Below are 16580 nucleotides of genomic sequence, written 5' to 3'. Positions count from 1 at the left end.
CTATAGGTGGCACTAGAGAGTGAGTTGAGACCTTCTGGTGAGAGATAATTTGCAGCATGGCGTTATTGTTAGGCATTTTTCCATAGGCTTCTCTATAGGACTTTATAAATGCCAGGAAAACGTATGTACAAAATAAAAAATAGCATAAAAAATATATGTAAAAAACTACGTCAGATCAATGGGACAGTCGCATATATTTTTGCAGCAAATCTGTTGCATGTGAATTCAACCTTACTGTGTTTGTGTCTGAGCCTGTGCCCAGTGGAGAATCCATTGGTGGCCCAGTCTGACCCTGATTGTGACAATTATTTCAATTATAATAATAAATGTTTATCTACAATTGTAATACTTGAAATCATGAAAACAAGTATTTATAACTTTTTCAACTTCCTAAATGAACCCAAAATATTTTTCCTACATGTAATGTGAATTAAAAAAAATACACAAAGTAAGCACGTTATATATAACCATAACAACGTTTTATTACCATTAAGACTAAACTTGTATTGAAAAGATTTGATATAACAAGACAAGAAAAAGCAATAGCAAATTTTAACTATCAACTAGATTATGCATAGCGAGTAACTTTTCCTAGTACTCAGGGAAGAGCAGAACATTTTTTATTATGTTTTATTTTTTAAAATATAGAACGGTACAGAGCACAAACATACTAAAATTATCAGTGCACTGGATGTGGGAGAGCGGATTTTTCCTTCGCCTTTAGCCCATAGCTCTGTTCTTGTATCCATCAGAAGAACATTAAAAATAAAGACCCAGTTTTTTTTGTTTCTACTGTGCATTAAGAAAAAATATTCACGACAAACATGACAACATATCAAACAATATTTCTACACAAGTTACCTTGATACGCTTGTCAATCAAGTATTATAAGAAAAACATTTTAAGACATATACAAACAAAACTAGCAAAGGAGTACAACTTAATAATAAATTAACAGAAATTCAAAAAGAAAATAACTTTATATATATATATTTATATTATATATACACGTACACACACAAGAAATGACACAATAATATGCTTCTTCCCATAGTTTAAGTAAACAAATAAATAGACTAGCCAAACCTGCTATAATTGATATTGGCCAAATGCATTACATCAGCAATTAAATAAATACGTGTTGCAAGCAACATAAAAACAGTGTTTTAAAATGTGCCAACGCAGCCCTGTTATATTGGAATGGGCCATAAAGTGAACTCGAAAACTTGAACAAATTTAAAGCAAATGTTTCCTTTTATTATTCTAAACACATTACATTTAACTATGATACTAAGATATGTAAATGATTTTGTAGCACCTACAGCTCAAACTAAGGAAGTTTTTGCCCCACCCAAAACAAAAAAGTAAGTTTTCTTTTGTTCTGCAGATATCCCATACTGATGACTGAAAGAAAAAAATTGTCTTGCAATGCACCTCTTGCTTGATTTGGGTTTTGACTGTGGTTTTTGGGGACCTGTGTAGCACACTCTCCCTCACTCAATAGTATAGTTTGCATTATGCTATGAAAAGATACGAAGACCAACTGTTTGTAACCCATCTTTCAAAAAACATTCTACTAATCCAATTTAAAACATATCTTGTTCTCTAAAAAGTTACCAGTGCAGTATGAATGACAAAGTTGTCAATTTTCCCCTAAATTAGCCAGTCAAAATATTATTTTATTTTTTTCTCAAATCCAGATTCTCTTGTAAAAATTCTTTATATTTTATAAAAATAGATTTTTCTGGAAACCCATTTTCAGCAAAGAGACAAACTCTTTGGCAACATTGTTCATTTATTTAAATTGTTTTGCGTCATCAGGTTTTCTGACCTTAATGGTCCCCTTAGAAATCTCCTTTCAACACCTAAGTCAAGAAACAATACAATTCAAAATGCAAAAGTCATTATTTTTGTTCCCTTTTTGCATAAACTTACTATATTGTTTCTTTTTATTTAAATTACCCTTTGAGTGTCAGAACCTTTGCTATATTCCCACACTAAAAGGACTTTTGGAAAGGAGGGGGGGAACCGGTCACCAATCTGAAAGGATTTATTCAGTGAACAGAAAAGAAAGCTGAAAAAGAAAAGAAAAAACACACTTTTTTCTTTTCTTTATAGTGTTACATTTGTAAAAATTGTTTTTTTTTTCAAGTTTTTTTTAATTATTTTTTTTTATTTTTTAATTCTTCAAATGAACTCATGGTCATCTTAAAAACAGCCACCTTCAAAGAAGGTGTAAAACTAGCCGGCTGGGTTAAAAAAGCCCTGCTCATTGTAATCTATGTATATTATATTCAACGACAACAGCTATGAAAGAACATTCAATGCATCAAAGTTTTTTTTTCTTATTTTCTTTTTTCTAAGCATTATAAAATCCCTTCCGGTTTATCACAGGATATCCAATGGTAATACTTAGGCAACATTGGCTTATAAAGTCCATGGTTGGTTATAAGCCATTGAGAGTCTGTTTTTTATTTTCCATCTTCTTTTTGTTCGTGAACACAATATTTGTTTTCAGGTTGATGTAGATAGGCTAGAAATTCAAGACTTGTGGGTTTTGTTGGTTTTAAATGAAACCTGCAAAACTCTGTCTCCCAGGCGGTATCCATTAAGGCTGGCAATAGCCATAGCTGCTTCATCATAATTGGTCATTGTGACAAATCCAAATCCCTTGCATTTGTTGGTGTTGAAATCACGGATGACTTTGACGTTGTTGACTGCCCCAAATGGGCCAAAAAGCTGCCAAAGGACACTCTCATCTGAGTCGGGAGAGAGGTTGTAAACAAAGATACACCAGCCTGTACCCGTGTGCCCAGGGATGTTCATTCCAACCAGACTTGTCATTCCATCAATAGTGATAGGAGAAAACCTAGAAAGAGAAAGCAGAGGTCATCACTTACAAGAAAATATAAAGAGATGGTATAAGGAAAAAAAAAAAAGTTAAACACTCACGTCCCAATCTTTGAGTTAAAAAAAAGTCAAATAATTAAAAGTCAAATAATTTAAATAATAATGATGGTAATAATAACAATAAGGACAATTTTGTACACGTTTCCACTTTCTCCCAGTGAATGGAACAGATTGAACTATGACTAAATGGTGTCAGATTGAAATGATCTTTAGTAACACGAGGGCTCGTTCATATATGTCTAGAGGTCAGGCTCACTTCCCTCAGGCTCACTTCCCTCAGGGGAAACTGATGGCACAACTGATCCTGTTGTTTTCAATGGGAATCACTTGTACTTTTTTTTTTCTTATGCCAGACATCTTTTAATGCTGTCAGTTCTGTCTAAGAGGTACATTGCATGCTACATTTTTTCAGGTGGGCCAATGGGGCCAATGCCCTGGTAGATGGAAAGGATGGCCACCACATATTATGGGTCCGTTATACACATATGACAGGCTTTTTTATGGGTGGAGGGAACTGATTACCCAGCATGATATATCTGAACAAGTACTTACAAAAAATATATATAGATATGTATTTTTGCCACAATAAGGCCCAGTTCACAGAGTTTTTTGATAAGTTTTGTTGACGCAGAAACCGTGTCGGAAAATGCGCCAAAAAATGGCCAAAAATGCCTCTCATTGATTTCAATGGGATGCGGAGGCGGTTTTTTTCCCGCAAGTGGAAAAAACGTCTCGCCGGAAAAATAAGCGACATGCCCTATCTTCGGGTGGTTACGTCTCTGACCTCTCATTGATATCAATGGGAGGCAGAGAAAGCGCATTTCGTGGCGTTTTTGCCCATCGGCCCTCAATTGCCACAGGCACAAAAAAGCAGCGAAAAACGCAGCAAACGGCCTGCAGGCAGATCAAAATTCCAAAATTCCAAACTGAATTTTGATGCAGAATTTTCTGCCTGCAAAAAACTCAGTGTGAACATACCCTAAGGGCGGGTTCACACATGGCGGAATTTCACTTAAATTCCGCTGCGGACACTCCGCAGCGTTAATCCGCAGCGGAGCCGTTTCTCCATTGACTTTCACTTTAATTTAGCAGTGTTCGTTTACACGATGCGTACAATTCCGCTGCGGAGCATAGGCTGCGGAGCGGAATTTGGTGTCCGCAGCATGCTCTGTCTGTTGCGGAGCAGTGGCGGACTCATGGCGGAATTTCTCCATTGACTTCAATGGAGATTCAAAGTTCCGCAATGAAGTCCGCAGCTGTCATGCACATGTCATGTGTGCTGCGGATGCGTCTTGCTTTTTTAACTTGACATTTCTTCATTCTGGCTGGACCTATGTATTTCTAGGTCTACAGCCAGACTGAGGAAGTCAATGGGGCTCCCGTAATGACGGGAGCGTTGCTAGGAGACGTCAGTAAATAGTCACTGTCCAGGGTGCTGAAAGAGTTAAGCGATCGGCAGTAACTGTTTCTGCACCCGGGACAGTGACTACCGATCCCAATATACATGTATCTGTAAAAAAAAATGAAGTTCGTACTTACCGAGAACTCCCTGCGTCTGTCTCCAGTCCGGCCTCCCAGGATGACGTTTCAGTGTAAGTGACGGCTGCAGCCAATCACAGGCCAAGCACAGGCTGCAGCGGTCACATGGACTGGCGCGTCATCCAGGGAGGTCGGGCTGGATGCCGAAGGAGGGACGCGTCATAAAGACAACGGGCGGTAAGTATGAATTTCTTTTACTTTCACTAGGGAAAGTGCTGTCCCTTCTCTCTATCCTGCACTGATAGGGAGAAGGGAAGCACTTTTCCCGCAGTCCGCAGCAGCTAGTCCGCATCAATTTTCTGCACATTTTGTGCAGATCCGCAGCCGTAATCCGCAACCCGGATTAGGTGCGGCATTGATGCGGACAGTTGCGGAGGAATTCCGCCATGTGTGGTCATGCCCTAATACTGCAGTTCTGAGGTGCTAAATGAGTTTGCGTGGGTTTCAAATAAACATACTGGTTAGTTAAAATAATTCCTATGAAATTGGCCCGTATAGGTATAGGTTTGTATGAGTTTCAGATTGGAAGATTCGATTTTTAAATTTTTTGATCAATTTTTATGTAGGTTAGAAATGAGAGTCCATATTTTTTATTTATTTTCTATTTTTAAACTTTTTGTTTCTATGTATTTTTTTTCCTATACATATTTTTTTATAATATACCCAGTATAGCAGAATATACATTTAAGAGATACTATAGTGTTAAAATGTGCTATTTTCTTTTAACTTGGGCCAATATTAGGACTCAGAAGTTGTCACTGTGGTGGAAACACAGACTATATTGATGCCCCTGGTATGTTAGCTCCAAAAAGAGCAAATCATGAACTAGTTAATTTAGGCTGTTCTGTACATCAGACACAACATGTTGCACTCAAACTGACCTCAGAACTAAAAGTCACTGCATCATTTGCCAGCTGGACTAATGAACTGATGACATCGGGCTTCGATATTAAATATTGTGGATAATTATAGTTTACGTTAATTTATCCGCTTTAATGACCAAACTAAAAATCTATGTTGGATTTCCTGATACCGGTTGTTTATTAGCTTGAGTATCTCAATTAAATTAGGTAATAGCAAGCAATACGTTTGGAGAGGTGTACAGAATGTGTGGAAAAAAAAGCAAATCAAATAATCTAAACATCACATTATAGTCATTAAACCTGCAAACAAAAGAAAACTCTGAGACAGTTAAGGTGCCGACAACTCCACGGGTCATCCATATTATTGAAAGCTACTGAGTGCATTAATACTTGTATCTTCTTATGTGGCAAAGGGGCTTTGGGCAATCCTCGGGCACCAGGGCTCGAATGCAACAGCTAGCGCTGCCCCCCGATATAGCTACACCCGGTATTGATAGCAAAGCCTTTTCAGACTATACATTGTGAAAAATGGCAAAGAACTGAATTGGTCAAAGTTTCTCGCAGACATTTTTAAACAGGGTACTATTAATACAGCTATTAGATGAGTGTCATTTTTTTTTCAGTCAATGGGATAAAATTTTCCAGCATACATAGTAAATAGACAACATTTTGGCCATGAATTTTATCTGTAAATTCAGCAGTTTATATCCCAGTTGCTAGAGCAACACAAACTAAATACTTGTGAAGTCCATCCAAAGTGCAGAATGCCCTCTAAGTTGGGGGGGGGGGGGGAGGAAGCTGAGGAGGGGGTTGAAGAGGTGCCATTTCTAATTATCAAGTCTTCCATTCGCTATATAATTGCAAATATTTATACGTAGCTAAAGCCTGTAGGTGTTTTAAAGCTGGTAATTAAAGAGGCTCTGTCACCAGATTTTGCAGCCCCTATCTGCTATTGCAGCAGATAGGCGCTGCAATGTAGATTACAGTAACGTTTTTATTTTTAAAAAACGAGCATTTTTGGCCAAGTTATGACCATTTTCGTATTTATGCAAATGAGGCTTGCAAAAGTCCAACTGGGCGTGTTGAAAAGTAAAGGCACAACTGGGCGTGTATTATGTGTGTACATCGGGGTGTGTTTACTACTTTTACTAGCTGGGCGTTGTGTATAGAAGTGTCATCCACTTCTCTTCACAACGCCCAGCTTCTGGCAGTGCAGACACAGACGTGTTCTCCAGAGATCACGCTGTGACGTCACTCACAGGTCCTGCATCGTGTCAGCACCAGAGGCTACAGATGATTCTGTTACAGATGATTCTGATACAGATGATACCTGCTGATGCTGCTGCAGAATCAACTGTAGCCTCTGGTGCCGACACGATGCAGGACCTGTGAGTGACGTCACAGATCTGCACTGCCAGAAGCTGGGCGTTCTGAAGAGAAGTGGATGATACTTCTCATCAGAACGCCCAGCTAGTAAAAGTAGTAAACACGCCCCGCTGTACGCACATAATACACGCCCAGTTGTACTTTTACTTTTCAACACGCCCAGTTGGACTTTTGCAAGCCTCATTTGCATAAATACGAAAATGGTCATAACTTGGCCAAAAATGCTCGTTTTTTAAAAATAAAACCGTTACTGTAATCTACATTGCAGCGCCTATCTGCTGCAATAGCAGATAGGGGCTGCAAAATCTGGTGACAGAGCCTCTTTAAACCGACAAAATGTCTTCCTACCCTATGCTCAGGCAACAAGTCCAATTTCATAGTTACAACTGCAATCCATAATACGGCGGTGTGCATGGAGCCTCAGGCAGGGGTTGCATGTGTACTTAAGTCAACTGGCTGGGTACAATAATGCCACTTAAAGGGTTGTCTCAATAAGACAACCCCATTCCATATGATCTTTTAGTGAATATAGGCACCATAGAGGGAAGTTCCCATGCTCAGGACCTTCTGTATTAGCCAGCGCAAAGAGCCGCGAACAAAGAGTAGCTCTCGCTCTGACAGACACAGCCTGGCCATATATTACATGGTCGGAAATATAACAGTTCCCCTGCAATGGCTTCCTCGACACGACTGAAAATGGATTTTGCCCCTAGTCTTTACATTGTGTTTCAGTGATCTACAAATAGATAAAAGTTGCCATGAGGAGTTGAAGACACTCAATGTATATATAGTACAGCCCGATGCTGCCATTTGGTCGAAAGACAACTGGTGTAGTTGTGGCCCTACCATTGACCACATGCATCTTTGTATCTAATAACCAGTGTAATTGTTGCACCTTAACTGTCAATGAAGCCCACCTGTAAAAAAAACAAAATAGTGAAAAAAATATGGAACACCACAATGTACTGGCATCTTCATAAATGAAAACCAACATAAGTCTCAACGTAAAAGAACAGAATGTCACATGCTGGTGGGGAAAAAAAGAGCAATTAAACAAACACAAATAAAGTTAGTGAATTGAAAAAAAAATAACAAAACAAACAAAAAAGAAATAAATTATAGCGCCAATCTGTGCCAACATGGACATCTGGCATTCTGTGAAATTCTAATTACCTCTTAACGCCATAGGCCATATTAAGCAAATTGTCCAGCCTGAAAGAGAAGGAGTGTCTTTGGGTTAATGTCTTACAGATGGTAAGAGAGCTCAATGGAGCTGTTATTAATGACGTCCCTTTTCAACAGAAAGACAAATCTTCTACCATTTGATTAGGCTGCTAGCGCTTTAGCCGGTAGGAGTCAATCAAGCCGCATTTCATGATCCGAAAAAAATTGCAGAAATGTTTCGCCATCTTTTAACCCTTCCTCTGGCTGGAGGATACCTCTGTCTTATTGTGGTACTACTGGTCTTTGTCTATAATATAATAACAGGATGCCTCCACTGCACCTAGGCCTATAAATCAGGGGTCAGTATATTTTATCATGTCTCTCCATTTATGATACAATCTGAGTCACATGAATATTTGCTCTATATCCATATAGAACCATCCAAATATCTGTAGTATGAAATCAGAAAAAAGGGTCTGCCCCGCAGAAGCAGCGCCACTCCTGCCAATGGGCTCCATCTGGTATTGCAAGTCAGTCCAGTCTAAGTGAATGTTGCTGAATTACAATACCAGACCAGGAACACTTATGCATGGACTGTCTGGTATTGCAACTCTATTTACTTAAAGGGGTTGTCCACTTTATGTGTAATGTTATGCAAATTACTAGTAGCTATACTAAATATATGCAAATGACTAATATCTACGTTTCAGAAGTTCTGAACCATTTTTTTCTATTTGTGAAGCCATGTCCTCTTGTTATTTGAGCCTTCTGTCCTGCTCCTGTCAAGAAAATAGATGCAGATCGAGGGACACGTCCATCAGTCTCCTCCATTGAAACCTACTGTGCCTGCGCGAGTTTTCTAAATTCAAAGACCACCGTAGGCAAAGATAAAAGCGTGATACAATATTTTGATCTGTGCTTGCCCAGGTTTCAATGGAGGAGGCTGATGGACGTGTCTAGTGATAGGCCCCTCCTTCTACGACCATTTTCTAGACAGGAGCAGGACAGTCGGTCTGACTAATAAGGGGGCTTGGCTTCAGAAATAGAGAAAATGGTGCGGAACTTCTAAAAAGTAGATATTAGTAAGTTGCATATATTCATCTTTCTCACATATCTGTTAGGGTATGTTCACACGGCCTATTTTAGGCCGTTTTTCAGGCTGTAAACGGCCGAAAGACGGCCGAAAAACCAGAAGCAGAATACCTCCAAACATCTACCCATTGATTTCAATGGGAAAACGGCGTTCTATTCCGACAGAGCGTTTTTCCGCTGCATTTTTTTACGCGTAAAAAAACGGACGCGAAAAAGAAGTGCAGGATACTTCTTGGGACGTTTTTGGAGCCGTTTTCCATAGGCTCTATTGAAAAAAGCTCCAAAAACATGTGTAAAAAACGCAGTGAAAAACGCAGCGAAAATCGTGAGTGGCACAAAAAACGTCTGAAAATCAGGAGCTGTTTTCTCTTGAAAACAGCTCCGTATATTGAGATGTTTTTGACTCTGTGTGTGAACATACCCTTAACATTAGACATAAAGTGGCCAACACCTTTAAATAGGATTGACTTACAATACCAGACACAGTCCGTAGAAAAGAATGGCGCTGTATCTTGGGAAAAAAATCCTATACTCCAAAAATACTATCCTCCAAAAATCTTATCCTCCCATCTTCAATGCAACTTAAATGTTTCAAATTGTGAAATGGGCTCTGTTCCTGGCATGTCCCTACATATTATTGCGGGCAGAAGCTACAGAGGGAGAGCAGTTATTCATTTACATAGGGAAGTTCAACCGGTTGGCTCTCTGGATAAGATGCATCCATTGTTCTCTATTAACACATGCCAGCCTGAATAGACGTGCGTTATAAAATAAACTCTCTCTCCCAACCTGCTGCTGAGGTTTTTGCAATCAGAACTTGGTGCACCAATTTTAACACACATTGGGGCAGATTTTTTTCATATTTTCATAGAGAGAAAAAAACTGGTGAAAAATGTGCCAAATTGATCAAAGTGGTGCATGCAAAATAACAAATTTACCGTAACTCGCTCGACATGTAGGACACATTTCTCTTCCTCACGGTATCTCATGGCAAGCGCACATTACACCAATATTGATGCATGCCTTTAAAAAAATTTGGCGCATTTTACGACACCTCCTAACCAGGCCTTTTATCCAGACACTTTTTGAAGGTGCACAAAGTGTCTACAACTTAAAAAAAACCCGGCTCATGCCATGTACACCATTTGAGCCCGACTGCTGGCACATTTTGCTTTGTACATTTTCCCTATCATATTATGAATTTACAGCACGATTGGTGCGTTTGTATGAGATTTGTGAGTACCCCCCGAACTTGCCATATATGTGTGATGTGTCATATAAATGATATGCTAATAACATATAATTTACGGAGCCTGCATTAAAAACAAATGAATGACTAATCCTTTCCCTTTAAAAAAAAAATGTACAGCCTGAATTGTATTTGGTGTAAAGGGATACAAGATATTGAGTTAATATGCAAAAATGTGCAAAACAGCTCCACAATCTGCCATCAGTTCGCCTTTTTCTTCTTCTAGTCAAAAAATTGTAATTATCCGTATTGCATGAATTGCTCCCTGATCGACAGAAAATAATGGTTCACGCATTTTGGTCCTCGGCTGTCAGAATTGAGATGATTTCGCCAGTAGACTTTTGCTTCATTTTTGGAACCGTTTCAGAATACAGGATGTTACATTTTTGGAGGGTTTGAAGAAGCGGTGGCGGTGGTGGTGGTGGTGGGGGGGGGGGGGGGGGATGGGTAGTGCTCACCAAAAATAGTTATACATTTAGGAAGAAGGCAAGCAATAATTAATCTTTTTTTTCCAGGCTCGGTATGCACAGATATTAAAAAATGATGACCAGTAAAGGATTTCGGCTTCCCAGCTCTGCCTGCCTGCTCTCTGAAGCACCACGGGAGAATATTGGAGAGAGGTTGATCAATACCTTCTGAAACTTGGCAGAAGATTAGTTCTCAGCCTTGAATAAAATGGGCCTTTGAGCAGGTTTGAGTGAATAATCAATCTATCTTACACAGGGATAAGGAGACATCCTCCTTTACACCATATTACCCCCTTTCCCAAAAAAAAAAAAAGACGGACTTAACCCTTGCAATGTCGCAGACATGAACATTGAGAATACAAGCCCAGGAAAGTGTCTCTTGCCGTCATTCAGCACCACGCCGGGATTGCTTTTTCATTGTATGAGTTCTGCATATCCAGACACGTTGGTCTTTATTTGCATATTTTCCAGCCAGTCGTACAGTAAGTAATCTCCTACTATACAGATAAGGAAACTAGCCAACAAATCAATGACAGAAGATACAGATATTAGCATAAACCACGTCTTGTGCTGTCGCTACATATGTCTTACTAGGCCCTGCTGTTCTCAACGGATTGAATTCAAATGATTTATTATAAGGTTATTAGTTAAAAGATACAAATATTCAGTCGATTTAGCATTAGAGACTATCAACAAAATAATAATAATTGTATAATGTACGTAATCAGGGCGATATTTACCTGAACCGCTGTGCCTGGTGGTGGAGAGGGCCCGGATAACGCCTGTTGGGGGACTGGTAGAGCTGGGAAAGTAGCGCTTGGCTGGTTTTCTGACTGGGGTTGTTGGCGAATTTCACAGTTATCGGTTCAGTTGCTCCACTTGGCTTCTGTCCATTCAAACCCTTTATGGCTTCCTCGGCCTCTATTCTCTTGTCAAAACGAATAAATCCGACTCCCCGAGACACACCTGCAGAGGAAACATTGTGAATCCTTTCTATAAAAGCTTTTGTCTTGCCCAGTACATCTGATACACAATATGTTTATTCATACCACGCTCACATGTAATAGGCGCCTTTAGATCACAGGATCTTAAAAAGGTTGTTTCAAATCAGAAAAGTCTTTTTTTCTTTAGAAACAGCGCCACTCTTGTCTATTGGCTGTGTCTGGTGTTGCAACTTAGTCCCATTCACATGAATGGGGCTGAGCTGCAATACCAGACAGAGCCCATGGTAAAGAGTGGCGCTATTTCAGAAAAAATATCAGACATTTTTTCTTACTCTTATACAACCCCTCTAAAGAAAAGTGGGTGTAATAACTAAATGCCTGCATAGCGTCCTTTTGACATATGTTTAGCCAGTATGCGAAGGTATACCTTTGCCTCGACTGTATATTGAAAAGTGTAGTCAGCTAGTCTTTTTAATACATTTTTCAATGGAACTCAATAGTATATATAATATAACTGTAGAGGCAAACAGTTGAATACTTCGGGGGAAAACATTTGGAGGACCCTCTTGAACGGTCTTGTTGAACGTAATCTTAGCTCTGCAGCGGTCATTAACTCTGCTCTTCTACATCTGCGTAAGGCCTCCTTCAAAAAAACGGAATTTTTCTGGAAGTTTAAACTGCATCAAAATATGATTCTAAAAACGCCAGCAGTTATTAAATGTAACATATTTTTTACGGTATTTAGTGTAATTTTGCACGTGCTTTTTTTTATGGCATTTTTGTAGTCCTATAGAGAAGCCTGTAGTAAAACCGCCTGAAAAGACGCTATAACCAGAGCATGCTGCATTTGGAAAAAAAAAGCGCTCACCAGAAAATTGTCTCAAAAACGGAACTAATGAAAACACAGTTGTATGTAGTGCATTTGATATTTTACTATAGACTTTAATGTAACATCTGGACGCACTTAAAACTGCATGAAAAAACGCAGCAGAAAAACGCCACAAGAACGCAGCAAAATGCATTGTGTGAATCTAGCCTAAGGCTGGGTTCACCCTGTGCGTTTTTGTTGTATTTTTAACATGCAACGTTTAGATTGAAATGAATAGGTGAATACTGTGAATCGCCGCCAAATGTGTTTGGAAAATTCACAGTGAGCAAGAAGAAATGAAGGGGAAGCAGCGCTCGTACGACGCTGAGGCCCCTTCAAAACAGCTGATCGGCAGGGGTCCCGGGTGTCTAATTTTTATTGGCTGGAAAACCCCGTTAAGTGATTGACATCTACCTATGTATGCGCACTGACCCAGGGAAGGCTGTCAATCACTGAGTGAGGCCGCCCACTGGACTTATAAGGCTACATGCACACATATGTAATTTGATGCAGAAAATGTGCATCAAAACTGCATGGGGACACAGATAATTCTGCAGGTAAAATCTGCACTTAATGGTGCGTTTTTTTACGCATTTTTAGATGCATTTTTTTACATTTTCATGCAGAAATAGGTGTGGTTTTAATGCTGCTTTTTAAAAAAAAATCAGCGCGTAAATTGATCTGCGGTGCGCATTTTAAAATCCACAGCATGTCAGTTTATCTTGCGTTTCCGCTTGCGAATTGTATTTGACAATTTTAGAAAAAAAACACACCTATTTCCACATCACAATGTAACAAACGCCACTAAAAACACATAAAAAAAACACACTATTAGGTGCGGATTTTACATGCGGAAATTAATAATGCGTGACAAATCCGCACATAATACACATCCTATGTATGTGACCTAAGGGAGCTGGGATTTAAATAAACTCAATATTAGTTATACGGAGTCTTTTCCCACAAAACTATGTGGAAGATTTACAAATTAAAATGCACCAGAATTTTGGCTCACATTGAGCCAAAAAACTGGCACACATGCCATACGCCAAATTTATTAAGTATTTTAGACACCATTTGCGCCTCCCGAGACGCTTATGTAAAATTCTCCAGATTCATTAATAGCGTACGCATAACATTTTAGCGTAAAATAATGGTATAAGGTAACCCAGCCAAGAGGTGGCGTAAGAAACAGAAAAGTAATTAATCCCTGGAAAAATGTGGCAAATCTATCACTCAGTGTCCGCCCACAGTGATAAATTTGGCGCATCTTCTGCCTGTCTTGTCGACTCTGGATTAAGACGCCCCTATATTTCAATCTCCTCAGCTCCTCCTGATCTATAACCCGCTGCCTGCAGGTCAGACAGAGTATACAACTTGATAGGTTCACAAATATATGTCAGATTGCGCCATTTATCTATTTCCTTTCTGTAAAAAAAATGTCTTCTAAGGGTATGTTCACACGCCCTATTTACGGACGTAATTCGGGCGTTTTACGCCTCTAATTACGTCCGAAAATACAGCTCCAAACCGCCGGCAAACATCTGCCCATTGAAATCAATGGGGTTACGAAGTTCTGTGCACACAGGCTTTTTTTTACGTGCCGCTGTCAAAAGACGGCGCGTAAAAAGACGCCCGCATCAAAGCAGTGCATGACGCTTCTTGAGACGTAATTGGAGCCGTTTTTCATTGACTCCATTGAAAAACAGCTCCAATTACGTCCGTAATTGACGCAGAGAAAAACACGAGTACGAGCAATTACGTCTGAAATTCAGGAGCTCTTTTAGCCTGAAAAGAGCTCCGTAATTTCAGGCGTATTGGACGCTGCCGTGTGAACATACCCCAACAGTAACACATTCATTTTCTGTTACATGTAGGATCAAAGAGGTGCCAGATTACTGGATTTTTTGGATCATTGGAATTAGAGAGATCCTATAAAGCCAAGGGAATGGGATAAACGAGCAAGAGATGAGGGAGCCTTGTTGTTTGGAAATGTAAAAATTTGTAGAAATCAAAGTCGTGTATATAAGAACTACTGCAGGATATGTCCAGTCCCGGAAAAAAATCCTATCTGGTCTTGAACCAATGCTTTCAATTACTGGTTTGATCTCGTACTTCTGGGTTTGGACCAATAAAAAAATCCCTGAGTGTCGGAATCTTTCTCACTAATCTGCTCCTGGGACCCCTTATAATTTAAAGGATATGGAAACCTTTGAAGTATTTTTTTTTTTTTGTACTTAAACTGTATTAAAAATGATTTGTACTTTTTGAGATACAGCTTCTATATATCCTGGATACATAGAAGCTGTATCTTGCGCTGAAACCCGAATCCGTCAGGTCAGCGGGACTGACAGCTTCGATGACATCGGGTCCTGCGCGTCGCAGGACCGAGCTGTTATCGATCACATCAGAATTCATAACTTAGATGTGATCGATTATAGGTGGATCCTGTGTGTCAGACATTCAAGACCCCAGTGGCATAACTACCGATGTATTAGCCAAAGCAGCTGCTACGGGGCCCCCCGGCACAGGCCCCTCATGCCCGGTGGTGTCGCTAGCAGCCGCTATGGCTGCTACAGTGGTAGCGACGTCACATTCAATAGTATCTGCGTCCTTAAGACACAGATACTATTGAAGACTATAGTCTAGTATATAGGTATCTCCCTGCTCTGCCATTTACTAGGCTACAGGCCACTAGGCTAATGGCCACGTTCGGCCTGCAGCCTATCATGCAAAGTGACAGGATCCCTGTGCAGGCCAACGTGATGATGTCACTGGATCCCACCGGCCTAAGTAAGGATACCGTCGGCGTTGATGCTTTGGACCAGCTCAGTTCGTCGTGGGAACGGGGCCTCGGTGAGTATAACGTTTTTTTGTTTTATTTGTTTGGGGGGTGCTATCTACAGGAGGGGCTGCATGGCACTATCTACAAGGGGGGGCCGTATGGCACTATCTGCAGGGGGGCCTGTATGGCACTATCTACAAGGGGGGATGTATGGCTCTATCTACAGTGGGGCTGTATGGTGCTTACTACAAGCGGCTGTATGGCGTGATCTACAGGGGGTTGCAGCGTACAATCTACAGGGGGGCTGTATGGCGCTATCTACAAGGTGGAAATGGGGGGCACTATCTACAGAGGGGGGCAGTATGACACTATCTACAAGGGGGAGGTGGGGCACTATCTACAGGGGGGCTGTATGGCACTATCTACAAGGAGGAGGTGGGGGTACTATCTGCAAGGCGGGCTGTATGGCACTATTTACAAGGGGGAGGTAGGGGCACTATCTAGAGGTGCGCCTGTATGGCATTATCTACAAGGGGGAGGTGGGGGCACTATCTACAAGGTGGGGGCACTATCTACAAGGGGGAGGTGGGGGCACTATCTACAAGGTGGGCTGTATAACACTATTTACAAGGGGGAGGCGGGGGCACTATCTACAAGGGGGCTGTATGGCACTATCTACAAGGAGGAGGTGGGGGGCACTATCTACAGGGAGGAAGGGTGACACTATCGACAAGAGGGGTGTGACACTATCTACAGGGGGCCTCTATAGCACTGTCTACAGGGGGGGCTGTATGGCACAATCTACGGGGGAGGGCTGTATGGCACAATCTCCAGAGGGGCTGTATGGCACAATATACAGGGGGGACTGTAGGGCACAAGCTACATGGGGGGCTGTATGGCACAATCTACACGGGGGGCTGTATGGCAAAATCTACAGGGGGGCCATATGGCACAATCTACATGTGGGCACCGTATGGCAGAATCTACAGGGGGGCTATATGGCACAATTTACAGGGGGGCACTATCTGCAAGGGGGGCTGTATGTGGCACCCAGGGGGGGGGCAATCAAAAGTTTGCTATAGGGCCCAGTCTTTCCTAGTTACACCCCTGCAGGACCCGCTGACACTGAACCCGTCAGTCACGCTGACCTGACGGTTTCCGGTTTCAGCGCGAGATACAGATTCTATCTATCCAGGATACATAGCAGCTGTATCTCAAAAAGTTAAAAACATTTTTTTTATAAAAACAAATAACAAAGTTGCACTAAACACTATAATACATTGCTTTAGTTAAAAAAATAAAAATACAATTTC

At 40.7% G+C, this 16580-nt stretch overlaps 1 protein-coding gene across 7 annotated transcripts in view; it reads right to left on the bottom strand.

Moving 5' to 3' along the window:
• Positions 1-457: 457 nt before the first annotated feature.
• Positions 458-16580, bottom strand: part of ELAVL4 (ELAV like RNA binding protein 4) — an 81849-nt gene continuing 65726 nt past the window's right edge. For 5 of the 7 annotated variants that reach the window (XM_075832973.1, XM_075832974.1, XM_075832971.1 and 2 more), the window contains 3 exons: positions 11411-11636; positions 7872-7910; positions 458-2869 (listed from right to left, as the gene is read on the bottom strand). In XM_075832973.1, the coding sequence (XP_075689088.1) occupies positions 2542-2869; positions 7872-7910; positions 11411-11636 (593 nt within the window). In that variant the 3' untranslated portion in view covers positions 458-2541. The remainder of the gene's footprint in view (positions 2870-7871; positions 7911-11410; positions 11637-16580) is intronic. The other 2 variants (XM_075832978.1, XM_075832972.1) reach the window with 1 other exon arrangement.

The sequence above is a fragment of the Rhinoderma darwinii genome, chromosome 7 (genome assembly GCF_050947455.1).
Source record: "Rhinoderma darwinii isolate aRhiDar2 chromosome 7, aRhiDar2.hap1, whole genome shotgun sequence".
In the NCBI taxonomy this organism is placed as follows: Eukaryota; Metazoa; Chordata; class Amphibia; order Anura; family Rhinodermatidae; genus Rhinoderma; species Rhinoderma darwinii.
This window is presented reverse-complemented; position numbering and strand designations above follow the sequence as displayed.